This window comes from Dryobates pubescens, chromosome 25 (genome assembly GCF_014839835.1).
Source record: "Dryobates pubescens isolate bDryPub1 chromosome 25, bDryPub1.pri, whole genome shotgun sequence".
NCBI lineage: Eukaryota > Metazoa > Chordata > Aves > Piciformes > Picidae > Dryobates > Dryobates pubescens.
Window position 1 is genome coordinate 1,364,426 of NC_071636.1, and position 15,979 is coordinate 1,380,404.

General features: G+C 61.4%; 1 protein-coding gene across 1 annotated transcript; it reads left to right on the forward strand.

Moving 5' to 3' along the window:
* The first annotated feature begins 1,822 nt into the window (after positions 1–1,822).
* Positions 1,823–15,480, forward strand: ZMAT5 (zinc finger matrin-type 5). Its single transcript, XM_009910255.2, has 5 exons — positions 1,823–2,019; positions 3,209–3,271; positions 3,451–3,531; positions 10,403–10,514; positions 15,287–15,480. The coding sequence occupies exons 1-5, from the start codon at positions 1,893–1,895 to the stop codon at positions 15,414–15,416; spliced, it is 513 nt and encodes a 170-aa protein (XP_009908557.2). The 5' UTR covers positions 1,823–1,892; the 3' UTR covers positions 15,417–15,480.
* The last annotated feature ends 499 nt before the right edge of the window (positions 15,481–15,979 follow it).

Consider the following 15,979-nt stretch of genomic DNA (forward strand, 5'->3'; position numbering starts at 1 on the left):
TGCTTCACCTTGAGAATCCCAGCAGGGTGAGGGCTGGAAGGGAGCTCTGGAGATCATCCACTCCAGCCCCCTGCTAGGGCACCCCCAGCAGCACAGCAGCCAGGTGGGGCTGGAATCTGCAGAGAGAGAGACTCCACAACCTCCCTGGGCAGCCTGCTCCAGGCCTCCAGCAGCCTCACACCAAAGGAGTTTCTCCTTCTGTTCAGATGGAACCTCCTGGCTTCCAGTTTGTGCCCTCTGCCCCTTGTGCTGTCCCTGGGCACCACTGAGCAGAGCCCAGCCCCAGCCTCTTGCCCTTTGTCTCTTGCTGAGCACTGATCAGATCCCCTCTGGGGCTGCTCTTCTCCAGTCTCAATGGGCTCTGGTCCCTCAGCCTTTCCTCCTCACAGAGCTGCTCCAGGCCCTGGACTCTCTCCAGCAGTTCCCTGTCCCTCTGGAACTGGGCAGGGGCAGAGCTGAACCCAGGACTGCAGGTGCAGTCTCAGTGGGGCAGAGCAGAGGGGCAGGAGAACCTCCCTTGACCTGCAGGTTACACTTCCCTGTGGGCTTCCTTGGCCATGAGGGCACAGTGCTGGCTCGTGGGCACTTCATTCCCCCAGCACTCCCAGGAGCAGGGGGCTCCTCTTGCCCTGGGGGGGAGGGGGGGGGGGCTCCTCTTGCCCTGGGGGGGGGGGCTCCTCTTGCCCTGGGGGGGGGGGGGCTCCTCTTGCCCTGGGGGGGCTCCTCTGCCCAGCAGGTCACCCCTCACCTCTACTGGTACAAGGAGTCATTCCTCCCCTGTTGAAGCCAAGTCAGAGGAGCTTTGTGGTTTGAAGGAGGTCAGTTGTGGTGTGAGGCCTGGGTGATTTCCAGGGGCTGAATGTTGAAGAGCAGCTCTCAGGGTGGGATCTTGGCAGGGCTGCCCATCAGGTGCTGGGCAGAGCCTCCAGGGTGCAGTGCTGAGGGGTCTGCTGCTGGTCCCAGGGCTGGCAGGGAGGCTGTGGTGGCTCCTGCCCTGCTTCAGCTGCAGAATCCTCATCTCTCCTGCTGCTCTCCCTGCCAGTTCCTAAATGCCTTTGGCTGTCAAGGTGTCAAAACCTGGAGAATTGCTTGTGGAGTTTATCTCCCACTCCATCCATCTGTGGCATTTACCAGGTGCCTTTGTATCACTCAGGAGAGCTACCAGCAATCCAGGGTGTCTGTCACACCTCCAGAAGGGACAGTGGGTGGCAAGAGAGCTGCACTCCTCCCAGCTCCATCTGCCCTGTTAAGCTCTGGGCTGATCTGGCCCCAGCACTGATGAGAGCACCCAAGTTTTGTGCTGTTCCTTCCTGGCAGTGCCCAGCAGAGTCTCCAGGCTGCAAATGACTTGTGGAGAGCCCCTCTGCCAGTGGGAGGAGGAGCTCCAGGCACCCCCAGGCTGCTTTCAGTGGAGCTGAGGGTCCATTCCTCCTGGCTGCTGGGATGGCAAAGTGCTGTGTGGTGGAGCAGACATCCTGCTGAGCTTCTTCCTTACACAGATGGATGTGAGGCTGGCTGTGGCTAAAGAGGCTGTGGCATGGACCTCCAGCTCCTGCCTGCACCTGGGATGGGTTCTGCTGCACCTTCCTCGGTGCAGGTGGGGGCTGGGAGCTGTTGGCTCTGAGGGCTCTCTGTCTGGGGGTTCCTCCCAGCAGAGATGATGTTGGTTTGGGTAACAGAGGTAAGGACTGGAGACCCAAGCCTGTTCAGTGCAGATGGAGCAGGTGCTGCCCCTCCAGGCTGTGGTGGACAAGAACATGCAGTCTGTCTGCCAGCCCTAAATGATTTGAGCTCTTTGGAAGCAGGTGCTGCAAATCTTGGCTCTTCCATCCCCAGGGCAGGCATGGCTGGGCACTGAGGATCTGCCTGAGCCTTCCCAGGCTGAGAGAGGGATGGGGAAAAGATACTTCTGTGACTACTGTGACAGGTCCTTCCAGGACAACCTTCACAACAGGAAGAAACACCTCAATGGAGTGCAGCACCTCAGGGCTAAGAGGCTCTGGTATGACCTCTTCCGAGGTGGGTACCACCAGCAGCCTGCCTCTCCCTCCCTGGGGCTGGGGAGGTGTTGGGGGGGATGGGGGGGAGCAGATCCAATGAGTCAGCTCTGATCCAGACTGTGCCAGTGCCCTCTGCTGCTGCTGTCAAAGCCCCAGAGGCAAAACCTTCCTGTGGGTGCAGGAAGGGCAAACTGGAGACATCAGCTGGGACTCAGAATGAGGTGGAAGAGGGAGGGAGGCTATTGGTGAGAAGAGGAGCTGCAGGGAAGACTCTCTTGGCACCATGAGCCAACCTGAGGCAGGAGAGCTGAGAGGACACAGTGAGTCATGGTTTCTGAAGGTGAGGTAGGTGCCTTCTGCAGGCCAGAGTTGATCTGGCTTAATCAGAAGGCTGGAGCATCTCTGTGAGGCCAGGCTGGGAGCTGGGCTTGCTCAGCCTGGAGAAGAGGAGGCTCTGGGCAGACCTTCTGGCAGCCTCCCAGTATTTGGAGGGGGCTACAAGAGAGCTGGAGAGGGCCTGGAGAAGATCCCCTCTGGGGCTGCTCTTCTGCAGGCTCTCAGCCCCAGGGCTCTCAGCCTTTGCTCCTCACAGAGCTGCTCCAGGCCCCTCAGCAGCTTTGGAGCCTCCACTGCACTCCCTGCAGTAGTTCCCTGTCTGCCTTGCAGTGGGGAGCCCAGCACTGGACACGTTTCAGTGGTGTCCACTGGAGCTCAGCACTGGGCTCTGTTCTGTCAGCTCTGTGAGCCTGCCTGCTCTGCCTCAGCTGCTCAGGAGCCCTGCAGAGCTCTTCCTTTCCCCTGCTGGCATGGGGAGGAAGCACGGAGCAGAAAGCCGAGGAGCTGATGTTTGCAAGCCAGTGGAAAGCTGAAGCCAGAGGTGCAAACAGGGACTGCTAAGTGACAGTGTCCCAAGTCATCAGTCATAGAATGGTTTGTGTTGGAAGAAACCCTAAAGATCCTCTAGTTCTACCCCCCCTGCAGGGGCAGAGACACCTTCCACCAGCCCAGGTGCTCAAGGCCTTGCCCAGCCTGGCTTTGAACCCCTCCAGGGAGGGGGCAGCCACAGCCTCCCTGGGCAGTTTGTGGCTTGAGTTCCTGGTTGTGGTGTCCAAAGGCTTCCCAGCAGGCAGCTGGGCTGCCTGGGCCCTCAGCAGGAGGGGAGCTGCTCTGAAGGAGACCTGCAGCCTCCTGTGTCCCTGCCTCCCCAGACGCTGCTGCCATCCTGCAGGAGGAGCAAACCAAGAAGCCCTGCAGGAAGTTCCTACAAACAGGTGAGTCCTGAGCCAGCCCCAGGCCCTTCTGGAGAGCTCTGGCATGTGTCTTTGTCCCAGAGGGGCTGGAGGGCTGGGGCCTGTGTGCCCAGTGAGCAGGGGTGGGGGGCCTGGGGTCGGCATGGCACCGAGGGCAGGGCCGTGCCTCTGCCATCCCTCTCCGTGGCTTTTCCTTCCAGGCCAGTGTGACTTTGGCTCCAACTGCAGATTTTCCCACATGACAGAGCAGGATCTGGAGAAGCTGAGTGCCCAGGTTCAGGGTGAGTCCTCCAAGCAGAAAGCAGCTGGTGGGGGCTCTCTGTGGAGGGGGAGCTGCTGCAGCAGCCTGGGCTGGGTGTGAGGGGCTGTGCGGTGAGCGCCTGCGGTCCCTCGCTGCCCCTGCCTGCTGTGGATCCCTCCCACAGCCTCCCCGTGTGCCAGGAGCCTGGGGCAGGCCTGCAAGTGCTGCAGTTTCTCTCTGCTCCTGCTCTGCTGGCACAGGCACAACGCCAGGGCTGAGCTTTGCAGCAAGCAGAGTGGGCTTTGGGAGCCCTTGGGGTTCTGTTGGGTCAGGGAATGAGAGCTGTCAGCAGCAGAGGGCACTGCTACATCATTTCCCCTTCCATGTGCGGCCTGCACTTACCCCACCCCCTGCTCTTGCCAGGGAGCTGCTGCTTCATCTCTTGGGAAGCTAACCTGCTGTCCTGAGGGGAGAATGTGGGGAGCTGGACCCCCAGAGCCTCTGCTCATGTCTGTCTGGGTGAGACTGGGGTCTGGGCAGGGAGTGAGTGGTAGCTGCTCCCCTGCTGCAGGGCACTTTTGAACATGGTCCTTCCAGGAGCACCACCTCCTTGCTCTGCTTTCTCTGCAGGATTCATGACTTCAGTGCTTAGAGAGAATGTGGCTGAGGTGCTGGTGAGAACTTGTGGACTGGTTGAGGTCTCCCCTGGGGATGGTCTGGTCCCAACCCTGCCTTACTCAAAGCAGAATAAGCTTGAGCAGGATGCTCAGGACCACCTCCAGTTGTGTTGAGAGTATTGCAGAACCCCAGCATGGTGGAGTTGGAAGGGACCTCTCCAGCCCCCTGCTCCAGCAGGGCTCCCACAGCAGCTTGCCCACAGCACAGTGCCCAGCAGGGGTTGGAAGCTCTCCACACCAGGAGACTCCACAACCTCTCTGGGCAGCCTGCTCCAGGCTCCAGCACCCTCACACCAAACAGCTTTCTCCTCCTCTTCAGAGGGAACCTCCTGGGTTCCAGTTTGTGCCCATTGCCCCTTGTGCTGTCCCTGGGCACCACTGAGCAGAGTCTGCCCCCAGCCTCTTGCCCTTTATCTCTTGCTGAGCATTGATCAGATCCTCTCTCAGGCTTCTCTTCTCCAGGCTGCTCAGCCCCAGGGTTCTCAGCCTTTCCTCCTCACAGAGAGGCTCCAGTCCCCTCAGCAGCTTTGGAGCCTCCCCTGGGCTCCCTCCAGCAGTTCCCTGTCTCTCTTGAGCTGGGGAGCCCCGAACTGGACCCAGTGTGGGTGTACGTGCACGCCTGCGCATCGCACGTGGGGTGTGCACGGCTACAGCCTCCCTGCTGGCCTCCTGAGGGCCCAGCCTGGGGAGGCAAGGCTCTGGGGAGCCCAGGCAGGAGGCAGCTCTCCAGAACTGTTCAGTCCTCACGTTGCTGAGTCAGTCTGAGAGTCCCCAAGGTGGCTGTGAATCAATCGCGGCGCAGCGCTGGCAGTCAATAAAACCCAGCTCGGCGGAGTGCTCCGGAGAGGAGAGCTCCAGCCAGCCCTGCTCAGGCTCTTCCTCACCCTTCCCTGCTGCAGGCTTTCAGTGCTGGGCTCCTGGCAGGCTGTTTGCAGCAGCCTGTAGCTGTTGTAGTCACCAGAGGCTGCTGCTGATTGCAGGGGAGGTGAGAGCTCCCTGGAGCGGAGCGGCAGGGGGAAGCTCGGCGCTCGGGCGGCTTGCTCTGCCAATTACACTTGTTACTGGATATTGACTCCTGTCAGCTGGGTCAGGTGGAAGTGGAGAATTGGCTGGTGAAAGGGCTGATTCCTGGGAGACCACTTGGAAACCTTGCATTTGTATTACCAAGTCAAACATTTAATTAAGCAATTAGGCTTGCAGGAGCAGGGGCAGGGTGCCTCCTCCTCGCCTCGGCCGCTCCGGCGCGAGCGCCCGCTCCTGGCCTTAAATCCTGCTCCCCTCTGGTGCTGTGGCATGGAAATCCTCTGTGGGCACAGCCAGCAGCCTCAGCAGCACACAGACCTCCAACCTGGATCAGCTCAGCCCACAGAGAGCTTGGAGGGAAGAACCCCTGCATCCCAGCATGGTGGTGAGTGGAAGGGACCTCCAGAGATCATCCAGTCCAACACCTCCAGGGAGGGGCAGCCGCAGCCTCCCTGGGCAGCCTGTGCCAGTCTCTCACCACCCTCCCTGCAAAGAATTTCTTCCTCATCTCCAGTCTCAATCTGCCCTCCTCAAGCTTCAATCCATTGCTCCTCATCCTGTCACTCCAAGCCCTTGTCAGAAGTCCTTCCCCAGCTCTCCTGTAGCCCCCCCTTGGGTACCAGCAGGCTCCTCCAAGGTGTCTCTGGAGCCTTCTCTTCTCCAGGCTGAACAGCCCCAACTCTCCCAGCCTGGCCCCACAGAGGGGGGTTCTCCAGCAGTCTGATCATCTTCATGGCCCCCTCTGCACCCTCTCCAACAGTTCCACATCCTTCCTGTGCTGGGGGCACCAGAACCGGGGTGCAGTGCTCCAGGTGGGGTCGCAGCAGCAGAGTGATGTAGATGTTGACCCTGTCCCTGGATCCCTCTTCGGTTGCTCCCTGAGGAAAAAGGTTATCCTTAACCTCTGGCCTTCCCAAGGCAGAGAGCTCACCCTGCTGCATGCCAGCCTCGTGGGTGCAGCAGGAGCATCTCTGGGCACTGTGCAGCTGGGCAGCAGCTCGGAGCCTGTCCTAGTTTGGCTCCAGCGGCGCCGCGGCCTGTGGAGTCCCCACCTTGGGCGGGGAGGGAGGCCTCTTCCCAGCTGCTGCCGCAGCCGAGCATTCATCTTCTGCATCTGCTGCATCATTCATCAGCACAACGCTTCCAGGCTGTCATTTTAAGTGCAGTGGTGGCAGGAGCAGTCACTGTCAAATTACTGCCTTCTTACTCAAACTTATTGGCTCCCTGCTGACCCGCGGCGCTCCCGAGCGCGGGCGGCGCGGCCCCGCGGCCGCCGCCAGCCGCAGCCGCCGGGGGGAGGCCCGGGGCAGCGCGGGGTGGACGTGTGCAGTAAATCCCTGCGATGGAAGGGGTGCAGGGGAGGCTGCCAGGGGAGCCTGTGCCCAACCAGCTTCGCTCAGCAAGGAGCAGCACAGGCAGCGCGCCCGCGGGCGGCTGCTGCCCCTGCGCTGCCGGCGCTGACCGCTGCGGCTGCTCCTGTGGCAGGGCCCCGGCAGGCTCATGGAAGGGGTTGGGTTGGAAGGGGACCCTGAAGATATCTAGTTCCAACCCCCCTGCCATGGGCAGGGACACCTCCCCTCTAGCCCAGGTTGCTCCAGGCCTCATCCAGCCTGGCTTTGAACAGCTCCAGGGCGGGGACGTCCACAGCCTCCCTGGGCAGCCTGTGCCAGAGTCTCCCCAGCCTCACTGCAAACAATTTCTTCCTGCTCTCCAGTCACAATCTTCCTCCAGCTTCAATCCATTGCCCCTCATCCTGTCACCACAAGCCTTTGTAAGAGGTCCCTCCCCAGCTCTCCTGTAGCCCCTTCAGGTACTGGAAGGCTGCTCTAAGGTCTCCCTGGAGCCTTCTCCAGACTGAACAGCCCTAACCCTCCCAGCCTGTCCTTCTAGTGGAGGTTCTGCAGCCCAAGATCATCCTTGTGGCCTCCTCTGGACCCCCTCCAGCAGCTCCAGGTCCTCCTTGTGCTGGAGGCACCAGAACTGGATGCAGTGCTCCAGGTGGGGTCTGAGCAGAGCAGAGGGGCAGAATCCCCTCCCTGGGCTGTTGGTCACCAGTTCATTTCTTGTCTGCTGCTGTTGTGTGCTCTGGGGGAGTTTGGGCTGCCACATCTCCTGCCCAGGGAGGGAGCTGAGGGATTCCATCTGAATCCCTTTGCTGGGTGACCTGCCTGGTGCTGCTGGCTGCACCTCATGTCCTGTAGTGGAAGAAAACTCATGGGAGAAGCACTTGGGGAGAGAGAATAAACCTGACCTCCTCCTCCAGCATCATTAAGCAGGCACTTCATGACTGCAGCCCTTCCTTTAATTGGCTGTAATTAGGCTTTGAAGCAAACACCCCAGTGGGAAGGAGGAGGGAGGGAAGCACCTTCACACCTGCCATGCTGCAGCAGCCTGGCTGGCTGCACACCCAGGTGTGAGGAGGAGGAGGGGGGCTGTGACTGGCTGTGATTACACCTCAGTCCCTGCTGACATTCAGGAGGTGTTTCCCCTCTCCTGGGGGTCTTGGGGGTTCTTGGCTGGGCTGTGTGTGCTCCAGAGACACAGGGATCTGCCTTTGGGATGGGCATGTGTTGAGGTGGGCAGAGCCTCACTGCTCAGCCCGAGGCTGGACTGCTTTGGAGCAGTAATGGATGGAGCTCCATGAGCAGGGAGCCACCTGCATGGCTTTCTGGTCTGGACACCTGGGGCTTCGTGAAGACCAGCATGAGTCTGGAGTTGCTCCAGCAAAAGCAGTGACCTTTCCTGGACAAGACAGTGAGTTGTGGCTGCTCAAGTCCCTGGGCTCCCCCCAGCTCCTGGGCCAGTGGCCTTGGGGCAGTTTTTGGTCTGTGCTGTGTGGAGGCTTGGAGTGGATGAGAAGGAAATCTTGGTGGTAGGTAGAGGTGGGAGAATTTCTCTCTGTGATGTTCTTCCCTGCCTCATTGAAGCTTGTCACAACCACTGCTGAGATGGGATGAGTCCAGGTGCTCAATAGGTGGAGAATCATAGAATGCTTTGGGCTGGAAGGGACCTTAAAGGTCACCTAGGTCCAATCCCCCTGCCATGGCCAGGGACACCTGCTGCTACAGCACCCTGCTCAAGGCCCCATCCAACCTGCCTCTGAACACTTCCAGGCCTGCAGCCTCCCCAGCTCCTCTGTGCAACCTCTCCCAGTGCCTCACCACCCTCATGGGGAAGGATTTCTTCTTCATGTCTAATCTCAGTTCAGCTTCTCCCAGTCTGAAGCCATGGCCCCTGCCCTGTCACTCCATGCCTTGCCACAAGGCCCTCTCCAGCCCTCCTGTAGCTCCCTTCAGGCACTGGAAGGCTGCTCTAAGGTCTCCCTGGAGCCTTCTCTGCTCCAGGCTGAACAGCCCCAACTCTCTGAGCCTGGCCTCACAGCAGAGGTGCTCCAGCCCTCTGCTCAGCCAGAGCAGCTCTGGCCTGCAGAGCCTGCCCAAAACAGACACCTGCCTAAAAGGTTCCTCCTCAGCCAGCCTGGAAGACAGGGAAATAAAGTGGCTGTGATCAGACAGGGAACTCTGAACTGGGAGCTTAGTTCAGCTCTCCTGAGCAGTGCCCAGCTCAGCAGGCTGAGCTGCTTGCCTCCCCAGGGCCCTGCCTGGGCCCAGGCTGGTGGCTTGCCCCCAAAGAGCTCTGCTGGAGCTTTGCTCCTTGGGAGCAGCCGCGGGAGGTGTGAGCAGCCCTGCCTCCGGCTGCAGCCTTACCGCCGGGCTGCAGGGCAGCACCTGGGCAGCAGGAGCACGGCAGGGTGTCTTTGTGGTGGGAGCGAGTACATGGTCACCCCCCAGCCCCGGCGGCAGATGAAGAGGGCTGGATGACAAACGATCCCTCTCGGGCCGCTGCTGGTGCAGCCGCTGCCATCCTCATTAATATTCAACAGGCAGATGAATAATTGGTTGCCACCACGAGGATGAAGTGATCCTTCACTCTGCCCGAGCAGTGTTCATTTCACACCCTGTCTGCAAATGTCCAACATTTGCCTTCCGCAGGTGACAGCTGCTGGGGTGGCCGCGGGGCAGCCCTCCCGGCTGAGCCGGGCTGGCGCCGCCGGCAGCGCCCGGCGGGATCGGGGTCCCCCCGGGCTGGGACGAGCAGGGTGAAGGAGGACGACCTCGGCTTCCTCCCCGGTGTTTGCTTTGCACAGAATCACGTTGCCTTGTCTGTCGGGTGGGAACTTTCCACTGGGCTGGAGAGCCAATGGCTCGGAGCATCTCCTCAGCGCCCTGCCCGCCGCGCGGGCAGGGGGGCGGCTCTGGAGTGCGTGTCAAGGACTCCTGCTGCGCCCTGCCCGCCGCTCACCTCCCTCCCTGCCTTGGCACCGCTGCCCAGGGGCACTGGGGAGCTCTGCTAGCTGGGCAGCCGCTGATTTCTGCCCGGGGGCAGTGACTGAGCGGCGCTGGGCTCCGTGCTGCTGCCCGGCGAGCACAGAGCTGCAGGGGAGCTGCCTGCAGGCATCTGCCCCACGCAGCCCCACCCGAGGGGGCAGAGGGGCTGCAAGGCCCTCAGGCTGCCCTGTCCCTGCACCTCTCCTGCAGGTGCTGCCTTGTTCCTACCGAACTTTGTGAGCAGATGCAGGATCCTGCTCCTCCCCCCGCTCCCCGTGACCTGCTCTGCTTTTGCCCCCGGGCTGGGTGAGGTCCTCCTGCCCTGAGCCGCGGACGCATCCCACTGGGGGTGCCCTGAGCAGCCCTGACAGCATCTCGGGTCCCCTCCCCCTGCTGCACGCTCACAGACTCGCAGCCTGCCAAGCCTGCATCGATCAGGACAGACGTCCCTGCCACTCACCCTGGCAGGCAGAGTGGCACAGTCCCTGCTGCCAGGGGGAGGGACACGTCTCTGGAAAGTGCTGAGGGCCAGCAGAGGCTGCTGGAGGCCAGAGTGAGGACAGTCTGCCCGGGGGAGACGTCAGGCTCCCCTCAGTGAAGAGCCCAAGCTGCAGCCATGCTTGCCAGCTTAGCTCTTGTCCCTGGCTCTGGCTGGCTGGAGCTGTCAGCAGTCAGGAGGCCAAGCATCAGATGGCAGGGGGAGAGTGGTGGTGGAGGAGGAGGAGGAGGAGGAGGAGGAGGAGGGGCCCCCACAGGCAAGTGGCAAACTCTCCACTGTAAGAAACTCTGCAGGGTTATGAGCAGCAGGTTTAATGGAGTGAAAGGATTGCAGCAAGAGCCTGATCAGCCTCTCTCCTTCTCCCTCCCTCTCTCTCTCATCCAGGGGAGCAGAGATTGAAGGAGCTGCAGCAGGAGGGAGCAGATGTCCCACCTGGCACCATTGAGGACTGGCTGGAGAAGAGAGCAAAGAGACTGAGTGCCACTCAGAGTAACAGGTACTGGTGGCTGGAGAGTGTCTGTGTGAGGGCTGGGTGCTGGATGCTGCTCCTGGCCTGCATGATGCAGAGGGCCCTGTGTGAGTAAGGCAGGAGGAGGTGCAGGTGATCACAGGATCATTGAATGGCTTGGGTTGGAAGTGACCTTCAAAAGTCATCTAGTCCAAGCCCCCTGCAGCCAGCAGGGACAGCTGCAACCAGAGCAGGTTGCTCACAGCCCCAGACAACCTCATCTGGAATGCTGCCAGGCAAGGGGCATCTCCCACCTCTCTGGGCAGCCTGGGCAGGCTCTCAGCACCCTCAGTGGCAAACATTTCCTCCTTCTCTCCAGGCTGAATCTCCCTCTTTCAGTTCCAAACCATCACCTCTTGTCCTGGCACAGCAGCCCCTGCTCAGAAGCCTGTCCCCAGCTTTCTGAGCAGCCCTCTCAGCACTGCAAGGCCACCAGAAGGTCTCCCTGGAGCCTTCTCTTCTCCAGGCTGCCCAAGCCCACCTCTCTCAGCCTGGCCTCCCAGCAGAGGGCTTCCAGCCCTGCCAGCATTGCTGTGGCCTCCTCTGGCCCTGCTCCAACAGGTCCCTGGCTGTGCTGAGCACCTCAGAGCTGCCCCAGCACTGCAGGGGGGATCCAACTGGATGGGACCCCATTTAACACTTGCCCTGCCAGCACTGCCTGCTCTTGGCAGACTCTACAGACTACACTCCTGCATGCCCACATCACAGAGGGCATCCTCTGTTCCTGGAGGACCAGCCAGGCCTTGCTGCCTGCAGCAGCTGCCCTGGGGGAGGCAAGCAGAGGGCTCGGTGCTCCCGGGCTGTGTCTGGAGGGACAGTGCCACCCCCTCGCTGACTTCCTGACGCCTGGAATGGGGCAGCAAGAGCCCAGTCTCATCTGTTGCCAGCTTCCCCATCCTCTGCCTGCACATCTCTGCCAGTCCCTGGCAGGGGGAGGCTGGGATCAGCTCCTCCTGGCAGCAGTTGCTGTGCTCTGGGCGCCTGCCGCTGCCTGCTGCTTCCTCACTCACCTGACTGTGCCGCAGGCTTAATGGGCTGGCACCTGGGCAGCAGCCAGGCTCGCTTCTGTTCCTCTTCTCTTTGCTCCTCTCCTCCCTCTGTTGTTTGGGCTGGGCAGGATCTTCCTTCTGCTGCTTGTCTGGGCTCAGTGCTTCTGTGTGCTCCATCCATCAGCCTCGCTGCCCTCAGCCAGCTGCTCACCAACAGCTGTGACCTTCTGCCACCCCTCTACCCTTCACATGTCCCATTTAGCCCTGTCCTGCCCTTGAATCCCTTGGTCTTGGGGTAGATCATCTGCATCTTGGGGTAGAAACACAGAATTGTCAGGGTTGGAAGGGAGCTCAAGGCTCAGCCAGCCCCAACCCCCTGCCCTGGGCAGGGACACCTCACACCACAGCAGGTTGCTCACAGCCACCTCCAGCCTGGCTGCAAACACCTCCAGGCAGGAGGCTGCCACCACCTCCCTGGGCAGCCTGTGCCAGGCTCTCACCACCCTCATGGGCAACAACTTCTTCCTCACAGCCAATCTCCATCTCCCCACTTCTAGTTCTGCTCCATCCCCCCCAGTCCTATCCCTCCCTGACACCCTCCAAAGTCCCTCCCCAGCTTTCTTGGAGCCCCCTGCAGATCCTGGCAGGCCACAAGAAGGTCTCCTGGGAGCCTTCTCTTCTCCAGACTGAACATCTCTTCCAGAAGACAGCCATCACCACACCCAGAGGCATCTCCAGGACTTCAGCACCACTTGGTCCCTGCTGCTTCCCAAGCTGCACAAGAGCTGGGATTTGTAGAGCTCTTGCTTTCTGCCCAGCCCCTCTCTCCATGCAGGCCCAGCAACCATCTGCCACAGCAGCCAAGCCCCAGCTAGTCAAAGCTTCTCCTCCCCTATCTGGCCTTGCCAGCTGCCCTCCCTGGCATTTCCCTTCTGCCCTTGTTCTCTCCAGCCCCAGCACTGTGCATCTCTGTGTTTTGCCTTTGTCTGCCACAGTTGTTTTGCCTTGCTGGGGAAGGTCCCTGTGCTCCTGGTGCCTGGGGAGTCCATGTTCCTCCTGCAGATGCTTTGAAGCATCTCCCTTCTGCAGGCCTTGAGGTCCCTCTGGCAGGGTCTGAGGGATGGTGACCTGCCCAGGGGCTGGCTTGCCTGGCTGCTGATGTGAGTAAAGACCATTCATTGGCCTGCACAAAACAGCAGAGAAAGTGCTGTGGAGGGCAGCCAGCTCCCAAAGGAGATGCTGGAGACCCAGCTCCACCTCTGTCTTCTCTGGCAGCAGTGTGTAGGAGGGACTCAGGCTGGGATGGAAGAGGTCTTGGATGTGTGCTCTCCCAGAACGTGAGGAAGTTAGTGCTGAGTTGAGCCCCAGCCTGTGAGTGGAGCCAGGTTTGTGTCCCTGCCTTGCTGGGGCTTTTCTAGCAGGAGACCTGGCAGGTGGAGCTGCTGCCTTGGGATGTTTCCAAGCCCTCCACAGTGCCAAGAGAGCACCATGCTGGAGCAGCAGTGGCCTTGGGGCCAGGAGCTACCTTGGCTGAGGTGTAGCACTGCACAGAACCACTGCACAGAGTGGTTTGGGTTGGAAGGAGCCTTTAGAGCTCATCCAACCTGACCCCCCTGCAGCCAGCAACTGGAGCAGGTTGATCACAGCCCCAGACAGCCTGACCTGGAGTGGTTCCAGGGAGTCTCCCAGAGGTGGTTCCACCTCCCACCTCTCTGGGAAGCTTGGGCCAGTGTCTCACCACCCTCAGCCTGATCCAAACCTCTCCATGTAAAGCCATCACCCCTTGTCCTGTCACCTACAAGCCCTTGTAAGAAGTCCTCTCCAGCTTTCTTGTAAGCTCCTTTCAGCACTGAAAGCTGCCAGCAGCCCTCCCTGGCACTTCCAGCTGTCCCCTGAATCAGCCCCACGGTGCAGCTGCTCTCCCAGCCAGGCTGGGCTCCAGGGGACAAACTTTGGTGGGAAGCCCCCACCCGGTGGCTATTGCAGAGCCAGAGTTTGCCACTGCACTCTGGAGAGCTGGGCTGGGGCTGGGTGGAGCTCTCTGAGCAGCAGAGCTCTGCCAGGCCGTGACTGATGCTGAACCTGAGTGCCGAGGGACACGGAGCTGTCGGTGCTGTGGCTGTGCTGCTGGGGCTCCACCACACAGGGCTCTGAGGCCCCAGAGAGATCCTGCAGGCTTCCTGAGCCTGGGAGTGGGGAGGGGAGGGGATCCCATTAATGCTGAGCACCAGAGCATCCCCGGGGGGGTGGCCTTTCTGAACGCTCCAGCTGGAAGCCTCTGCCAGAGCTTGGATCTTAGGAGACCCCAGGGGCCTGAGGACCCAGGCAGCAGCCTCCCTCTGGGTTGATTCTGATGCTCAGCCTGCAGCTCCTTCATTGATACCTGCCCTGTGCCTCCTTGCCCATGCCCTGCCTGCTGCCCACCCCACTGCTGCTGCAGGGCTCCCCTGCTGCCCAGGAGGGGGCTGGGGGTGTCCCAGCAGCCCGGTCCCCTCCTCAGCCCCGCAGAGGCCCCCCCCGGGGGGCTGAATGTCAGCCCGGGTGACTTTGCTCTGTGGGAGCTGCCTGCAAGAGGCTGCACTCGCTCCCGGCGCTGGCTTGGGGCCACCTCTGGGCCCTGCAGGGGGAGGAGGGTGCTGCTGCTCCTGAGCATTATGTAAAGGAGCCCTGATTGGATTTCTTCTGGCATAACAATTAAAAAGATTCATCAGGATGGGAGGTAGAGGCCTGGGAAGCTGCTGTCAGGGCTCGGGCTGAAGAACAAATGAGTTTCCTGTGCTCAGGAATTAATGGGCAAGGCGCACTGCCCGCGAATCTAAACCTGCCCCGGGGCCAAGAGCTTCCTTCAGCTGGACACAAAGGACCCTTTGCACTTCTGTGCTTCCCCAGGCAGCTGTGGTCTTCCCAGCAGCCTCCACCCCTGAACTGGGAGGAGAGAGAGGCAGAGACGGAGTGTCTGACAGGCAGGAGGAAGCCTCTTGCCTCTGCTGAAGGGGGCTCCTGCAACGCCCCCAGCGCTTTGGCAGCCCTGCTGCTTCCGAGGGCTCCTTGGCCTTTGGGAAGAGTTCACAGCTGCCTCGGGCTGGGGGCTGCTGGGAAGGAAACAGCTGCTGGCTGCTGGTTGTTCTCACAGCTCAGCTGTCTGCAGAGTGCTGAGTGGCTGGGGCTGGATAGCAGGGGGACAGGGCCGGCCCTGCTGCCAGCCCTGGGGCCAGCCCTGCGGCCAGCCCTGCTCCCAGCCCTGGGGCCAGCCCTGGGGCCAGCCCTGGGGCCAGCCCTGCTGCCAGCCCTGCTGCCAGCCCTGGGGCCAGCCCTGCTCCCAGCCCTGCTCCCAGCCCTGCTGCCAGCCCTGCGGCCAGCCCTGGGGCCAGCCCTGCTCCCAGCCATGCTGCCAGCCCTGCTGCCAGCCCTACTGCCAGCCCTGCTGCCAGCTCCACATCCAGCCCCATGCCTCACCTGCCACCATCTGGAAGGGAGGGGGAGGGAAAGGAGGGCAGCCTCCCTGGGGGGCTTCACCCACTCTATCTTCCCCCCCTTGTGCTCCCATAGCATGTGCAGTGTGAGCAGGCATCAGCTGCTGGAATGGGCTGGGGGTGGTCATGCAGCAGCTCTGCTGTTGGATTTGGGGAGGGGGAGAAACCACCTGCTCATGGACAGCCAAACCCTGCTCTGCTGGCTGCCCCCTGCTTTGGGGGCTAGCAGAGGGGCACAAGGACACCAAACTGAGTCAGCCCTGACTCACCTCTGTGCCATCCCTCTCCCCCTCTGCAGCGCTCTGCCTGAGAAACCAGCACCTTTCCAGTACCCACCGGGCTGGCCCCCCCTGCAGGATCTGCCCCCGTCCCTGCGGGCCCCCCCGCCCGGGGGGTGGCCCATCCCCCCCGGCCTGCAGTGGGGCTGAGCCACAGGGACCTCCCAGAGGTGCTGCTGAGCTGGACCTTGGCCCTCACCTGCTGTGGGGAAGGGACAGAACTGTTTGTGTACATTTTTATACCAATAAAACCTCCCTCCTGCAGCCTGCCTGTGTGCTGTGCCCTCTGCCCTGTGCCCCCTGTGCCCCCTGTGCCCCCTGTGCCCCTCTGCCCCTGTGCCCCTCTGCCCCTGTGCCCTCTGCTCCTGTGCCCCTCTGCCCCTGTGCCCCTCTGCCCCTGTGCCCTGTGCCACTCTGCCCCTCTGCTGCCAGCCTCCCCTGGGCTGAGCTGGGTGGGTGGTTGTCCCCCTGCCACCAGGGCAGCACTCTTCCCAGGGCAGGATCCTTCCCCCCTGGCACCTGCACTGTGCCCTGCACTGCCTGCTGTCTGCTCCAGCCTGGGGAAGGAGCTCCTGAGTGAAGGGCTTGGGGAGCTCCCCTGAGGCCTCTGCTTCTGCTCCCACGGTGCTGGGAATGAGAAGCAAGGAGGAGAAAAACATCCCAAGGTTTCTCTTTCTCCAGGAAACAAAGTCCTAGGTGAGTGCCAGTGGGGC